At 52.4% G+C, this 16,600-nt stretch overlaps 1 protein-coding gene across 3 annotated transcripts in view; it reads left to right on the top strand.

The window, feature by feature from the left end:
- The first annotated feature begins 1,745 nt into the window (after positions 1 to 1,745).
- Jup (junction plakoglobin) overlaps positions 1,746 to 16,600 on the top strand; it is a 28,408-nt gene continuing 13,553 nt past the window's right edge. The window contains exons 1-3 of one of the 3 annotated variants that reach the window (XM_008835254.3): positions 1,746 to 1,898; positions 13,327 to 13,542; positions 16,202 to 16,461. In XM_008835254.3, the coding sequence (XP_008833476.1) occupies positions 13,335 to 13,542; positions 16,202 to 16,461 (468 nt within the window). In that variant the 5' untranslated portion in view covers positions 1,746 to 1,898; positions 13,327 to 13,334. Of the gene's footprint in view, positions 1,899 to 5,987; positions 6,008 to 13,326; positions 13,543 to 16,201; positions 16,462 to 16,600 lie in introns of those variants that run through there. The other 2 variants (XM_008835256.3, XM_029564570.1) reach the window with 2 other exon arrangements.

Here is a 16,600-nt window from a genome sequence, read left to right as displayed (position 1 = left end):
TGTGTGTGTGTGTGTGTGTGTGGTGTGTTGTATGTCTGTCAAGGAAACCCTTTTCTAAACAGCCACTCCTCCAATACCTACCCACGTAGGTTGTTTATTCTTGTCCATGTGTAAGCTCTCTGAAAGTTGAGATCTTCTACTTTCTGTGTCATCAGGGTCTAAACTGGTGCCTAGCATACAGTTGGTGCTTAATATTCAAGTGGTGAATGAATGCCTATAGGATCCTTGCCTCGTGGCAGCCATGATGGCATTCATTTCATCAACCATAGAAGGAAATACCCAGGTCTTCACAAGCATCTTTCACCCATGGTGGAGCTTGTCCCTCCCTTTTAGGCTCCAGCTTCACTTTCTTTCCATCTGATGCCTGATTATTTTCTGAATCCACCAAGCTTCCATATAGCAGCACTTAATCTTTGATGGAATTGCTGCTCTTCTATCTCTCCCTAGAGCACTGTTTTCCCTTTCCCTGCCCCTTCTCCAATGCTCTGACATTTGGTAGTCAAAGTCTTTCTCTGGGGTTTCGCGTGTGTGTGTGTGTGTGTGTATGTGTGGGCTTTCATGCTATAGCTCAAGAGTGGAGGTCAGAGCACCACCTGTGAGAGCTGGTTCTCTCCCTCCACCATGTAAGTCCCAGGGATCAGGGATCAAAAACTCAGGTTTCCCAGTTTGTACAGTAAGCACCGTTACCTGCTGAGCCATCTCAACTGACCAGGGTTGAAATTTATTTATTTATTTGATTACTTTGTTTATGTGTGTGCAGGTAATGGGGGTGCACACATGCCACAGTGCACCTATGGAGGTCAGAGGACAATCTACAGGAACTGGTTGTCTCCTTCTATCATGTTGGTCCAGGATGGAACTCAGGTGGACAGGTTTGTCTTCAAACACCTTTACACTCTGACCCTCAGTTGCTGTTGTTGTTTTAAATCTTCAAAATAAAGATCATTTTGTTGCTGTAATGGTGTTTTTTTTAGATCTGCCAGGAGAACTTAGACCATATCGTTCCTTTAAATTCTGACATTCTGTTGCTCTTTAAGTACTTTTACAAAGCTTACTTCATTTAATTCCTGTACCCTAAGACAGATAAAGCTAATATACTCACTTTAAAGATGAGGAGAAACAGAGAGGAAGAGAAATTAATTGGCCTAAAGTCATACACAGATGAACTGGCAGAACCCAAACCCAAGTCTCCTAATTCTAAATTCCAGGGATACTCCATCTTTGGTGAAAAAGATCCCAACCTAACACAAAGCCTACGAAACGCTTTACAAACATGTTATTACTACATTGAGGCAAGGATGAATAAGCCCGACGCTGAGTTGGCTGGCCAGTAAAGGCGTCAGTCCTTTCTCATGGCGCTCCCTGACTCACCTGTTGAACAGGTAGGGGGAAGGGGAGAGTTACGAGTCCTACCTGCTCAGGGCTAGGGTGGGGCAAGGCACACCCCACCTGTTCCATTGGCTTTTTCCCTAGTCTTACTGACAGTCCCTTGTCCAATCAGAAGGAGGAAACTGTCTATCTGCCAATAGATGCAAAATGAGGATGAGACCTTAAGTTGGAGTCCACCCAGAGCCGACTGGCAGTCCCTGGGGCCAATGGTGAGCGCATAAACAGAGGCGGCCGTGGAAGAGGTCTGGGCGCGAGGCTCCGCCCCTTGATGGGACAGTCAGGCGGGACATCCAGTGAGCTAGCATTTGCGGGTGGGCGTCTCCCTAAGGGCGGAGCTTCGAGGGAGCGAGAGGTGTGGCTTGGCTGTCAGGTCCCTTCGCCTTTTGTTCGGTTACTGAGTTGCTGCCTTGGCCAGAGTCCGGAGCAGCCGCCGCCCGAGCGCGCCGAGCTCAGTTCGCTGCCCGCTCCGGCTCCTACCCGGCCCGACCCAGGCTAGGCTCCACTCGCAGGTACGCACGATCCGGGCAGGTATCACAGCGGAGAGGGAAGGGGCTGCCCAGCGACTGAGAGGCCGGGTGCAGTCGTCTCCCGGGCAGGTGAGGGCGGGTGCCAGACAGCGCCATCCTGCACCGGCGACAGGTGGCGCGCTGGAGTCCTGGGCGCGGCGACCCAGGGTAGCTCGGTTTGGGTGGAGCGCCCCATCCAGGCTCGGTGAACCCCAGATCTGAGAAGGGCGGGGAGGGAGCAGGGCAGGTGCCTCCTGGGGCGCTCCTCCCCAGGGCTCCGCGCAGCTTGTCCCACGCACCGTCCCTGACTCGCGCCCTGAGCGGGCCGGGGCAGACTTTGACCAGCTCCGCCTGCGTCCTAGAGCTTACACTCTGTGTCAGGAATTTACCACTCGGGAAACTTGCTGCTTGGTCTCTTTGGGGCCACCCTCACCCCACCCCACGCGTCATCCTCGCTTGGCCTCCCTCTCTACTCCCCTAGGCCTGGGTGGGGCCCTATTGTCTGCACCCAGCTTACCCAACTGTGGGGGCAGAGCGCACATTTTCCCAGCTTCGCGGGCCCCACCTGCTGAGCAGGTGAGCGCTCGGGAGGACCGAGGCCCTGCCCTCCAAGTTGAGGTTGCGGCGCCTCCCTCCACTCCGGTGGGTGCGGGTTCATGCCTCCTCCGGTGGAGGTGGGATGGGGTGACAGGGAGACTGGGGCAGGGTCTGGGTTCAGTGCCCCACTGATGTCTGGCATTGGTGTCTTGGCCTGGGGTCTGGAAGGGGAGCCATATACGCATGGGTAGAGAGAATTCAGGGTCATTCACTCAGTTTTCAATAGCTGTGGTTTCCAGAGTGTTGACATGAAAGCAACAATACCTTTTTCTCTAAGCCCTTATTGAAAAATCAACCCAAACAAACTTTGCAGGAGTTTGCTGCCGCTTTCTCTGGGATTTTCCTGTCTCCTTACCCCAGAGCAGCTCTCAAGCTTTGGGGGGTTCCCTCTTGGGGGAAAGCCCCTTTCCCCCAGCTAGCCTCAGGCTGAACCTAGGCCAGTGTCTGCTCTCTGACCCTCTTCTCCCTGCCCCCCACATTCATCCTGTTTGCTGGGCCCCTGAGGCCTGAGCTGGGGAAGGAAGATGGGGGTTGGGGGAGGACTACGAAGGGAAGTCTTCTTCTCTTCTGCCTCCTCCAGGACCATCACACCCGTTGGAAAAGCCTGCAAAGTGCTTCTCCTTCTCCAGCTCTGCCCCTTCCCCAGGAACGGGAGTCCGGCAGGGCTGGGTCAAACTGAGGAAGATTATCCTGTCCACCCTCCCCGCCTTTCGGTTCCCCACGTATTTAGCTGACTGACAATTGAGGCCGGAGTGCTCCACGGGACTCTTGCTTGCCATTGGATTACTGAATTATGAAGGTACATTCCTTCTGGAGGTTTTGCCAAGAGTCCCTTCTCCCACCCACTGTTTTGTGGGGAAAGGAGGACAGGAGGAAGGGTTTACTGGAGGAGGGTTTCCTCCATGAAAGGCACCCTCAGGCAGAACTGTGAGAGCCCTCCCCTTGCTCCTGGTGTGTTGAGAGCTGGCATCTCAGCCCATCACTGACTAGAACTGGAAATGTCCACTTTGCTTACTGCATTGGTTTATAAATTCTAAATTGGGGTCTTTTCGCCAGCAATTGGCACCCAGTCTCCTTGGGAGACAGAGTAGGAATACCAGAGCTGGCCTGCTCAGTCTGGGTTAGAGGAAAGGGGGTTGCGGTTGTCCAAGCTGCTTGCTCTGACTCACCTGGGAAGCCCTGATGCTTGGTTGCAGATGGCATGATGGAGGTGGAGGTCAGACTCTACCTTGGACTAACCTCTCCAGTGGGGATCAGGCTCAGCCCTGGGGATGGTAAGGTATGTGCTTGCACCTCTAGGCAGCACTAAGGGCATGAAGTTTGGGCCCAGGCAACCTGTCTTCCCTCTTCTCTGTGCCAAGGTGGAGGAGGGGAAGGCATTGTAATTATGTTGGTTAAATGATTACTTGAGCTAATCTGGTTTGTGGCTGTGTTGAAGAGATAATACTGAGGAAGTATGGCTAGGAGGTGCCTGGCCCACACTGGCTTCTGACTGGACAGGAGGGAGGGGGAAGTGAAGGTAGGATCCAATTAGTCATTTCTTGCCAGATCAAGTCTGGGCTTGGGTGACAGGAGCCTCCCCCACACCCGGGCTCCACCCTGTTCCCTTTGGAGCTGTTGTCTGGCCTGCCAGGATTGAGCTTGGAGAATGTAGCGTGTGGGAGCAGAAGGTCAGGCTGGGCCTGGTGGCCTGTTTCCCTTCCTGGGGGCCCATAGGCTGGGGCCCATGAGAAGAAGGTCTGTTCCCATTCAGAGCTACTTTAGAACAAGTTGGCACATTTGGCCAGCCCACAGAAGGACAGTGATCTGGAGACATGGGCTAGTGGGGCAGTTCTGAGCACTGGGATGTGGGTTTGGAACGGAGCTGGCTTGTCTCTGTGCAGGATCTCATTACTTTGGTCAAGGTGCCTTGCCTCTTTGAGCCTTGGTGACCTCTTTGGCAAATAGAAATAATAAAAGCAATCTACCCAGTAGGGACTCAGTTGATGATAACTCGGAAGACTAACCAGAAGACTCTACGGTACCAAGCACTTTCACCATCCTTCTTTCTTAGTCACAGTTACCTTATAGGCAGGTGCGACTCAGGGAACTCCTGGAACTTGCTCTGTGATACACAGCTAGACTCAAGCAGAGAACCTTCTGTTCTAAGTTCAGAGCTCATTCTGCTGTTTGGCTCCACAATTCTGGAAGAATTTTTTTTTTTTGGTCTTTCTGAGACAGGGTTTCCCCAGCTGGCCTGGAACTCACTATGTAGACCAGGATGGCCTTGAACTCACAGAGATCTGCCTGCCTCTGCCTCCTGAATGCTGGGATTAAAGGTGTGTGGCACCACGCCGGCTTTTTTTTTTTTTTTTTTTTACTGTTTTTCATTTTCTTTGAAATGTTGGGGATCAAACCCAGGGCCTTACACATGCTAAGCAAGTTCGCTCCCATGAAGCCCCATCCTCAGCCTTGGATGGAAGTTTTCTTTTTTCCTCTCCCTTCCCTCCTCTCTCTATCCCCCTCTTCCTTCTTTCTTTAGTTCTTCCTTCCTTCCCCTCTCCCTCCTTCCCCCCCCCTCTCTTTTTCTTTCCTGACAGTCTCAAGTAGCCCAAGCTGGCCTCAAACTTGCTACATAGCTGAGGTTGACCTTAAACTTTTTTCTCTTTCTCTCCTCCCTTCCCTCCCCTCCCCTCCCCCTCCTTCCCTTCTCTCTCTCTCTCTCTCTCTCTCTCTCTCTCTCCTTCTTTCTCGTGTATGTGTATGTTTGGGTATGTGCAGACCACAGCACACTTGGAGAGGTCAGAGGACAACTTGTAGGTGTCATTTCTCTCCTTCCACCATGTGTCCTGTGGACCAAATTCAACCATCTCACCAGATCAGACCTTGAACTTGTGATTCTCCTGCCTCCACCTCCAAGGGGCTGGGCTTACAGGCATGCAACACTGCATCTGGTTGATACAGGGCTTGAACCCAAGCCTTCATACATACTAGGCAAGCACTCTACCAAGTAAACTACATTCTCATTCCTGGATGGAATTTTTCTGTTGTCCGTTTTAGAGAGCCTCAGCTTCACAGGGAGACAGGAATTCAGAAAAGTCCAGCAAGGCCTGTGTGGGTGGTGAAGGCAGGGACAGGTTTGTCAAGTGGGGGTGACTCATCATCCTAGCCACCAGCACTCTGAAACCTCCCCAGTGGCTGGTGTCTAGGCAGCTCCTCAAGGCCAGGGAATGGAATGGGGGTGTTAGGGCATGTCAGAGAGAAGGAGAGCAGAGGCCAGAACTTTCTGGAATCGACCCTGGATAGGAAGTGGGAGTTACTTTCTTTGCTCAGGGCCTGGGACTTTGCCAAAATGAAGGGGGGTGCTCCCTGGGGAGTGGAGAGACATGAGTCAGATTTAGGCTTGGGTGCATGTCCTGTTGGATCATGCCAGGCAGCCCAGCCAGGCTGTGCTTAGAAGGAACTCGCTGTCCTGGCTGGAGACTCTGAGATCTAGACTGTTACGGCTGCTGCTGGAGGGTCTTGATGGGTATGAGGTGAGGAGTTGTGGGAACTTTCTGCCAGCCAGAGCCTTGGCTGTCAAGGGAGGAGCTGATGGCACATAGTCTTCTCAGATCTGCCTGATTTGGGCCCCTCTGCCAGCCTGATACCTGACAGCAGAATGAGCCTGGAAGTGGGGTCTAAGACTAAGTTCAGCTGTTGCGTCCTGAGGACTGAGGCTCTTACTACCAGATTGTATCTTTGAGGACATGACGTAACCTCAACATAGTGATTACTGATCCTGGAGAAGAGAACACTAAGCAAGGGGCCTTGACCTGATAGAAACAGGAGAATGAAGCCATTCTGGCTGACTGCCAGATAGGGTGGTGGGCTTGCAGCTTTCCAGCACCCTGAGGCCATAGGAACTAAGGGGACTGATATCTTTATGGAAGGAAGGCAGGCTAGACAGAAAGAAGGACTTCCTATTCATTGGACAGGATGTTTTAACTGGAACGAGAATAAGAGGAACAGATGGAGGCTCATAGTTGAGTCTCCTTTAAAGAAGGCCATCCTGCCTAGGAGGCAAGGCTCCCTGTGGGTGAGGCCTGCTGAGTCCTTGGAGCAGACCCTTTGTTTTGTAACTTGTGACAAAAGAACCACAGGGCTGTAAGGGAGACAGACATCCGGGGCAGTCTGGCTTAGTAACCCTCTGATGAAAAAGAGGTGAGAGTGGCCAGGGCAGGTCACTGGGATTTGTGTTCCTGCAGATGACACCCGAGGCCTCTCTCCTGGGACATAGTGGACTGTGATGGAGATCTGGGCACATGGACTGTCTCATTTCCCAGCAACTTTTTGGGTTTGGCCAGACGAGAGCACCCACTGACTCTACTATGCTAGCCTCCTGACCTCTCAGCCTTTGGGCAGCCCCAGAGCAGGAAGTTCAGCTTTTTCAACCTTTCCCCAAGGTGGAGGCAGCCTTGGGAGGGTAGTCAACAAGCTGCCTCGTTGTGGGGAGGAGGGGTGTCATTCTGCCACCTTTCATTGAGAAAGCCATAGCTCACTATTATTATTATTTTAAGAAGAATTTATTTTTATTTTACGTGTATGAGCGTTTTGTCTGCATCTATGTATGTACACCATGTACATGAAATGCCTTAAGAGGCCAGAAAAGGGTGTCATATCTCCTGGAATTGGAGCTACTGATGGTTGTTATCCACCATATAGATGCTGGGAACTAAACCCTGTGCCCTCTGCAAGAGCAACCAGTGCTATTAACCTTTGAGCCATCTGTCCAGAACCTTGTTATTTTTTAAAACTGAGAAATTTAGTTGCATGTGGTGGCACTCGCCTTTAATCCCAGCACTCAGGAGGTAGAGGCAGCCAGATTGCTATGAGTTTGAAATCAACCTGGTCTATATAGTGAGTCCCAGGCTAGCCAGAACTATATAGTGAGACCCTGTCTCAGAGAGAGAGAGAGAGAGAAAGAGAGCGACAGAGACAGAGACAGAGAGACACAGAGAGAGAGACAGAGACAGAGAGAAATTTACAAAAGTTGTCGAGAAGAAAATGTCCTTAATAATGCCTTTGTGAAGCAGCTGCCATGAGCTCCCTTCCCCTACCCATATGTCCCTTGATCTCTAGCTTCTATCTGGATGAGCATGTGCTCAGTAGACTGTGGTGAGTTGGTTTTATTCCTCTCCAGTACAGGGATTAGAACTTAGGGAGGGCCTCCTGCATGCTATGCAAGCACTTCTAGAAGTCAGAGGACAACTTCTAAGAGTCAGTTCTCTTCTTCCACCATGTGGGTCCCAGGAATCAAGCTCAGATCATCAGGCTAGGCAACAAACACCTGTATCCACTGAGCCATCTCAATGGTCCAAACCACAGCAAGTTCTTGTGAAGACTTCTTGCAAAGCCCTGCTTCCTGCAGTAGGTGTTGAACAGGGAATAGGTGGTCAGCTCCCTCCTGTTCTCTCAGGAGACTGTCCCAGCCCCATCCCTGCTACATCATACCCTAAGAAGGGGACACAGACCGGGGTCCAGCTCCTATTGACCAGGCTTCCTAAGCCCCACTGGTGCAGGCTAAGGGCGGCACATTCAGAGGACTTGTGTATCAAGTTCCATCACCAATGCAAGCCAGTGACTTGCAGCTGCTGGAGTGATTTTCCATTCCCAGGAGTCCTGGTTTGAGCTCATCTGCTGGCTTGGGATATTGTTCTGCAAAGGGGCCTCCTCAGAGATGCAGCTGCAGCTGGAGCCCTCTGCAGGGGAGCCCTGAAGTTCCCTGGGTCAAGACACTTGGCCAGGCCATTTCCCTCTGCTACAAATCTCCTTCATTTCCCACCCTGCTCTGTTTGCTTTGGGAAGCAGCCCAGAGGAGGAGAACAAACAGCAGCTGGGTCGTGGCCTGAGCCTCCTCCACTCCACGACACTTCTCAGCCACAGCCTGGCCTGAGCTTTCCTCCAGGCTGGAAGTGAGGGTTTTCCTCTGGAAGCTTCCCGTGTCTTCTCCTATCCTCAGCACTAGCCATGCATGGCTTCCATTCCAGTCTCTCTTCCTGGACCACTCTGCCAGTAGAGACCACTATGTCTGCCCAGGAACACAGTGGGGGTTGGGGGGAGTTCCATCCTAGAACCTCCAGTCTGAGAGATGAAGCCTTGTTAGGAAGCACATGAGTCTGACTGTCTTTACCATGAGTCTGTTTGTTTCTGTCCTTGGGACTGCTTAGTTGGAGCTAGAGGCAGTGGAGAAGGAAAATTGGGGCTGGAAGGTGGCCCTTCTAAGTCCATCTCCCCCCATCCCCCAGGGGCTGTTCTGTGGGGACCACCTTAGCCTGGCTTGCCAGCTGCCCCTGTTGCAGGAGCAACCTCTTCATGCCCTAGACTGGACATCAATTTTTCCAACTGTGTCTGCTCACAGCCTCTGTAGGGGCTGGAGCCTAGGTGCTGGAGGTAGCTTTCCTCCTAGCCTGTACCCAAGTGGTCAACCAAGGGAACCAAGGGATGCCCCAGGTCTTGCCCTGGTACCCAAGTCCCCAAAGTCAGGCCTGGCTCCTCTCTCTTTGCTGAACCCTCCTCTGCCATAATGTGAGAATGCTTGATGGGGGTTTTCCTGCCCACAGAAGACTTCCACACACAGTCTGAAGAAAGGGGCCACATGGTAGCTAAGGAAATGGTTTGTCTTGTCAAAAGGCCCACAGCCAGTCTGTGTGTGTGTTTTGGCGGGGTAGATTCTAATGGAGACTGTACCCTGTGTTGCCCACTCACCTTTCCCCTCGTGTGGTCTGAGCTTGCTGTGGATGTGCACAGGATTCCAGGGACCCCTCAAGGGAGCCCAGCCTTGCCTCATTTCTGCAACTGGGTCCAGGGCAGCCTCTCCTTCCTGCCCTCGTTTCCAGGTGTCTTACTGTCATTGGCAGCCCAGCTGTGCCTGTTGCTGACTGTCCTGGCAGGTGCTGGCTGGGCCAGAGACTGCTGTCACTCTGGTGGAGTTATTTTTAAAGTCATAACTGGACATCAGTCTGCAAGACAGTTTGGATTGAGGGTGCCTGATGTTTGTGGCCTGACTGGCTGTTCAGAAGGGAGACAGGCATGAAGGACATTGGCTCTTCCCCAGTCTGGAAGTGGTGAGGGAAGGGTCCTTTGCATACCTCTAAGGGCCTGTGTCTTCTCTCTTCCTGTCCTTGAGCTGCCCCCCACTCCACCCTGTGATCTCTAAGCTGGCTTCTTCCTCTCTGATGCCAACAATGGAGCAGAGCCCTGCAGCTAAACAAAGGCCCACCATTCAACTCGGAAACCCGCCCTGTCTCTGTCTCTGTCTCTGGCCTGGTGCCTGGGCCAGGCCCCGACACTGTCTCTTCCACTTCCACCCTGGTTCTGTTCATGGGCATTACAGAAGGTCTAGCTCTGCGTCCAGGGTGGAGAGGGCCGAGACCAAACTGGGTGTGGTCCCTCCACCTTGGAATGACCAAACCTGTGCTTTTGTTTCTTGTGGAAGAATTTCCCAGGTTTTCCTGCAGAGTTGGCAGGGAGAGGGTTGAAGTTGATTGACAATCCTACCTGATGGCTGACTACCAGTCTTGCTGTTGTAAGAATAGTTGTCTTTGTCAGGTGTAGTGGCGCACGCCTTTAGTCCCAACACTTGGGAGGCAGAGGCAGGTGAATCTTTGTGAGTTCCAGGCCAGCCTGGTCTACATAGTGAGTTCCAGGTCAGCTGGGGCTACAGGGAGAGAGAGAGAAAAAAAAAAAGAATAATTGCCTTTGGAGAGTTGTGATGCGAGTCCCCTCTCTGGCCCTGCCCGTGCTCAGTCTTCCCTTCACTCACATGGGAATCCTGTTCATCTCAGAATCAGAGGCATCAGTGCTTCTTTGAGATCATGGGGCCAGCCTTTCTGTAGGTGAAGTGCAGAGAGGGTAAGAAATCACTCAGGGACCCTCAGCGTATGTGTGGCAGAGCTGAGAACAGATCCTGAGGTGACCACTGTACCTCCAGGTGTTCTTCCTCCACCTGTGAGCACCCACGGTCATATCACCCTCCCCCCTCCTCCCCTTGGCCAGAAGGCTCAGCTTCCCCTAAATTCCAATGGTAGACTAAGTGCTGGTTCTCCAGTAAGGCAGATCCAGTTTTGAGTAGAGTGCCACCGTTTCCAGAATGTGGAGCCTCAGTTTCCCCACTTTGGAGAATAGTTGTGAATAAGCATGGTTCAGATTCACTGGCTATTAAAGCAACTGGATGCCAGGCCCCTGATATCCTTTGACCTTTGCCTTGCCCTGGGCAGTTGTCCAACCCTCTGGTTCCTTTGGCTCCAGGCCTGGGCAGCTGGAACTGAGGACTGTCCTGCAAGCAAACCCCTCTCCTGTGGCCAGCCTTGACTGCAAATATTTGCTGCTAACCTGAGGTTGGTCCTGTGATTTGGTGTAGCCCCTGCTTCCTGTCTCACTGGGCCCCAGAATTAGATCACTGTCTCTCTGGAAGGCAGATTTCTGGTCAGACTGGGGAGTTGATGCCTACCAGGGCTATTGACTGACAGCTCATCCTGACCCCTGATCAGTGCACAGCCTCCTCAAGGACTCCACGTGGCAGGGTATCTGGAGGGTGGGTGCCACCAGGCTTCACCTTCTCTAGTGCTTAGGGGTCTAGTTTCCTCCCTCCCCTTCTGGGGATGGCTTCTGTGACCCACCTATTCCTCCCAAGCTTCTAGATTCTCTCTTGAGATCTACCCTTGGGGCAGGGGGCAGGATGCGGGAGGCAGGGGAAGCTCCAGGCAGGATTTTCCCGAATCTGCCTCCTCCAACCCCCTGATTTCCTGCCATTGGCCTTTCTCTGCTGCTAGGGCTGGGGGAGGGATTGTGAGAGGGTGGGGATGTGGGTCCCTCCTGAAATAGCTTCTCCTGGCAAGTGTCTGGGAGCAGCTGTGCACAACTGGTGGCACAGAGCCTGCTGTCAGTAGCCTGGGCCTGCTTCTGTTTATCAGCCCCAAACGAAACTCTGAGTCACCAGGGTGACGGGAGTAGGGGAAAGAGGCAGCTGGGAGCTGGTCCCGCTCCTGCCTCTGTCTGTTTTAGGAGTTCACTTGTGGAAGGGGAGGGGCTATGTGGCCTATGAAAGGTAGGAAGAACATTTGTCAAGGTCTCTCTCTCTCTCTCTCTCTCTCTCTCTCTCTCTCTCTGTCTCTTTCTCTCTCTCTGTCTCTCTCTCTCCTCCATGTAGCCTAAACTGGCTTCCAACTCCTGATCTTCTCACTCCAGTCTCCTAGGTAGCTGGCTTGACAGGTGTGTCCTACCATGCCCCTCTCTTGTCATGCTCCGTGAAGGTGGCTGTCACTCAGAAGAGACCCCAGTGGCACCCCAGTGTACCAGCTGTCCCACCCTTATTCTCACAGGTCCCCCTTCATGGTGGAATAACCTGTTTGTGATGCTGGGAGCCACCCTGTTTCATGAATGGACTAGCCTGGGGTCTGCTTGTATCTGGGGCCACACTGGGAGTGCAGAGGCCACAGACTTAGGTATCATGCTTGCCTATGCTTGGTTCCTTCTCTGGACCCATTTCTAACCAGTTTCCACATCTATAAATTGGAGAACAGAGCATGTGCTTTGAAAACTATGTGTGAGGATGATGGCATCTGTGAGGGGCCTCAAGGCATTTGTGAGGGGTCTGGAGACATTTATCAGGGATCTGGAGGCTTTTGTGAAGGGTCTGGAGGCATTTGTGAGGGGTCTGGAGGCATTTGTGAGGAGTCTGGAGGCATTTGTGAGGGGCCTGGAGGCGTTTGTGAGGGGTCTGGAGGCATTTGCGATGGGGCTGGCAGCTTATGTGAGGGGTCTTGTGGGCATTTCTGAGAGGTTTGGGCACGTAGTAGGCCCTTGGAGCTTCCCTTGTCTCTCCCTGGCTGCTGTGTCTGAGGGTCAGTGCCCAGGACAGTGGGGCAAAACAGACCAAGTGGGAAGCTTCAAAGTAGGTCCAGATGCTTATGATCCTTCAAGTGGCTCCAAGTTCTCAGCAGAGCAGGGTGAGATTCCTGAATAGCAGTGACCACCCCAGAGGCTTGCTCCACTCCATACCATTAGCCAGGGTTCCAGGAAGAAGAAGCTAAGCAAGCACCCAAGGGACAAGACAGTACCAACGGCAACACCCTAGCCCTCAACACTGAGCATCTACTGTGTACCAGTGCCATAGTGGGTCCTTCTTGAGCACAGTACTCATAGCAACCTGTGACAGAGGTGGTGGAACCTGGTTTACTGTCGCTGACACTCAACAGGGGTGTGGAATTGGCTGGGGAATAAGCCACTGAGATTTGAACAGGTCTGTGATGCTCAGAATGCTGGGAAAGCTGAGCACTGAAAAGAGTGGAGCTCTTGATTGGGCTTGACCTTCTGGAAAGTGAGATTCAGGAACTCTTGAGCCTGGAGCCAGGGGCGCCCCAGAGAAACCTGTCTGACCGCTTCCTTACTCCACCCAGTCCCTCATCCAGTAGCTGGCTGGGTGCCTCTGCCTCTGTAGCTTTTCCCAGGGAGCCCCAGTGTAGGCCAGAGCAGGTCTGCAGGGCCCCAGAAGCTGCTGGAGGCCGTGTACCTTCTGCTACTGGAAGTGTTGGGTTGGGATGGCCATGGGAGTGAGCCCAGACCAAGCTGAGGCATCTGATTCTTTCCTGTCCCCACACACCAGAGTTGGACGTGCCTCTCTTCAGCTCTACAGTGCCCAAGCCATCTTCTTGTGGGCGGGCCCCTTCTCCACCCCTTCACCTTGCTGTCTGCAACTCTGAGGCCTTTGGAGTTATGGTGGAGTGAGGGGAGAAGGGCCTGGGCTGTGTTGAAATCTGGGGTTAGGGATACTCATCCAGCCAGCTGACAATATGTCCTTGCTTTGTGTCCCCAGCAGCCATCATGGAGGTGATGAACCTGATTGAACAACCCATCAAGGTGACCGAGTGGCAGCAGACGTATACCTACGACTCAGGCATCCACTCCGGTGCCAACACCTGTGTGCCCTCAGTCAGCAGCAAGGGCATCCTGGAGGACGATGAGGCCTGTGGGAGGCAGTACACGCTCAAGAAGACCACCACCTATACACAAGGGGCACCCCAGAACCAAGGTCAGGACCTCCGGGGGCTTTTCCATGGGGCAGAAAATCTGTTTGGGACTTGGAGGGAGGTTGAGTCAAGGGGGGGGGTGTGTGCCCTGGTTTGAAGGCAGTGGCAGAATTCTCACTCTTGGGAACTCAGGAAGTCCAAAGGGGGAGGTGTGGCTCCTCTAGGGACAGTTGCAGTCTGTGAACCCCTGAGTATGAAGGGAGGCAGAGACCTCTGCCCTAGGGTGCCACTGGTCAGAAGACGAACCGCAGTTCTTGCCTTCCGGGAGCTTAGGAGCATAATAAGACTTAACTGTTGCCCTCGGGGAAGCTGGGGATTATGGGAAGGCACATCCTTTTCCACTCCAGGAGCTTCATGTGTAATGGAAAAGTCGGGGGGCCCCCAGTCTGGTGGAGGAGGTGCAATGCTCAAGCCTAGACTGGGCCAGCATGTGATGTACAGATGCATGGGGACAGGATGAGTGGCTAAGTCAGTTCTGGGTTTCTTTCACAAAGAGGGATGCTCCACTAGTTCAGGTGCCCCTTCCCTTCTGGGACAGGGGTACACCTGTCATTCACAGATGCTTCCAAGGCCCCGAATACTCCAGGGCGATGAGTTTTGGGGCCTGGACATATGCAGGATGAGCTGTAACTGACTGAAGCTCTATGAACCATTCCTCATGTTCCACGTTTCCTACCTGCCCATAGACAGAAGCTTCTGTGCCTGGTGGGGGGTAGGGGGTACACGTGCCCACTGAGAACTAAGAACATAGCATCCAGGTGGGAAGGCCATGTGGACGTCTCCTCTTGCCCCATTAATTAGAGGACAACCATCTGCCCGCCTCTCGTCTGAGGCATTGGGACATGTGCCAGGGAAGGGCTTTCTGGGCCTTTATTATGGGATGCCTACCTGAAGTAGAACCCGATGTCTCTGTCTGCTCCTAATTTCTGAAAGCCACGGTCCTGAGTCAAGATCCCTGAGTGGGATCTTGGTTGGTGCTTTAAGCCTGATTTTGCCTGTCTATGCAGGGAGAAAGTTGCTGCTTTGTTGGGGGTGAATGTATAACTAGAAGGACAACGTTTAGCCCATCTGATCCTATGACTACCCTGATGGTTACAGGAGGAGGGGCAGGGCTTGGGGTCTGGCTGCCTTATGACCTCTGTGCTGAGGGTTCTGCAAAGTGCAGAAGTAATCCATCTGCTTTGTGGCATTGCTGTCAGATTAAATGAGAAAATAGAAGAAGGGTCTTAATCTACTGCCAGGCACAGAACTACCCCCCAAAGACTATACTAGCTATTCTCCTTTGTTTTAAATATTTATTTATTTAAAGGCAGGTTCTTACTATATGGCCCTAGCTGGCCTGGAACGTGATATGTAGCCCGGACTGGCTGTGAACTGGCCAAGATCCACCTACCTCTGATTCCTGAGTAGTGGGATTAAAGGCACACGGTTTCCTTTTATTATTTATGTGTGTATGTATCTGTGTGAATGTATTCACACCTGTGTATAAGGGTGCCTGTGGAGGCCAGAGGAGAGCATTAGATCCCTTGGAGCTAGAGTTACTGGTATTTGTGAGCTGCCCAACATGGGTACAGGGATCCAAACTCTTGTCCTCATGACAGAGCAGCAAGCACTCTTAATCACTGAGTCATCTCTCTAGCCCCCGTTTTTGTTTTGAATCAAAGTCTCATGTAGCCCAGGCTGTCTTGAATTTGATATGTAGCCAAGGAAAACCTTGAACTTCTGAACCTCTTACCTTCATCCCCAAAGTGCCGGAATTATGTAAGTGTTCCACCATGCCTAGTTTTCTGCAGTGTTGGGGATTGTTCTGTGCATGTTAGGCAAACACTGCCAATTGAGCTACATCTCCAGCCCAAGTTGACCTTGATTACTGCTGAGCTGGGCATGGTAGCAAAGGCCTGTGGTTTCAGCTCCTTGGTTGGCTGAGGCAGGAGGATTGCAAGTTCAAGGTTTGCCTGGGTAACAGAGCAAGTTCAAAGTCAACCTGGGAAACTTAGTGAGACCCTATCTTAAAAAAAAAAAATTACGTTTTAGGGCTGGAGAGATGGCTCAGCGGCTAAGAGCACTGGCTACTCTTGCAGGGGACCCAGGTTCGATTCCCAGTGCCCACATGGTGGCTAACAACATATTTCCAGTTCCAGGGGATTTAACACCCTCTTCTGACCTCCTCAGGCATTGCAAGACATGGGTGCACTTACACGCATGCAGGCATAACACTCATACACATTAAAAAAAAAAGTTTTTAAAAAAATGCCTAGAAACATAGCTCAGTGGTAGAGTGCCTGCCTAGCAAGTATGAGGCCCTAACTTTAATCCCTAGTACTATATGAAAAAAAGAAAAGAAAAGAAATTGCTGCTGACATTTTCATAATGTTCTCATAATGTCAGTCAGGCAAGCGACTCCAGAGCAAGTCACAACTGTGATTTTATTTAGTTATCATAACAATTCCTGTGCTGAGTGGACTAGGTGGGCCCTGGGCTATAAATGAGGAGACAGAGGCAATGGCGATCTCCCTGGTAAGGGGTAGAACTGTGAGTGATGCTCCGTTCTTTGGTGGGGCACAAGGCAGCCCAGAGCCCTGTCTGCATGGCTTACTCTGTCCCTCAGACTCCCCTCAACCCTTCCCCTGTAGCTCAGTCCCCTTGTCATTCATCCTCCAGGTGACCTGGAATACCAGATATCCACAACAGCCAGAGCCAAGCGGGTACGGGAGGCCATGTGCCCAGGTGTGACGGGTGAGGACAGCTCCCTGTTGTTGGCCACCCAGGTGGAAGGACAGACCACCAACCTGCAGCGACTGGCTGAGCCGTCCCAGCTGCTCAAGTCCGCCATTGTGCATCTCATCAACTACCAGGATGATGCTGAGCTGGCCACCCGGGCCCTGCCTGAGCTCACCAAGTTGCTCAACGATGAGGACCCGGTCTGTGAAGGACTTGGAAGTGGGGTGGGAATGAAGTCACATGTCCCTGGGGGAAGGAGGTCCTGATCTAGACCCTACGAGCGTCTCAAATCTGACTTGGGTCACCTGAGCTCTGCAGAAGGGTGTCCTGTCCCGTGCC

The sequence above is a fragment of the Nannospalax galili genome, unplaced genomic scaffold, assembly GCF_000622305.1.
Source record: "Nannospalax galili isolate Female #2095 unplaced genomic scaffold, S.galili_v1.0 scaffold137, whole genome shotgun sequence".
Lineage (NCBI taxonomy): Eukaryota > Metazoa > Chordata > Mammalia > Rodentia > Spalacidae > Nannospalax > Nannospalax galili.
The sequence above is the reverse complement of the archived record's forward strand: the minus strand, read 5'-3'. Positions and strand labels throughout refer to the sequence as shown.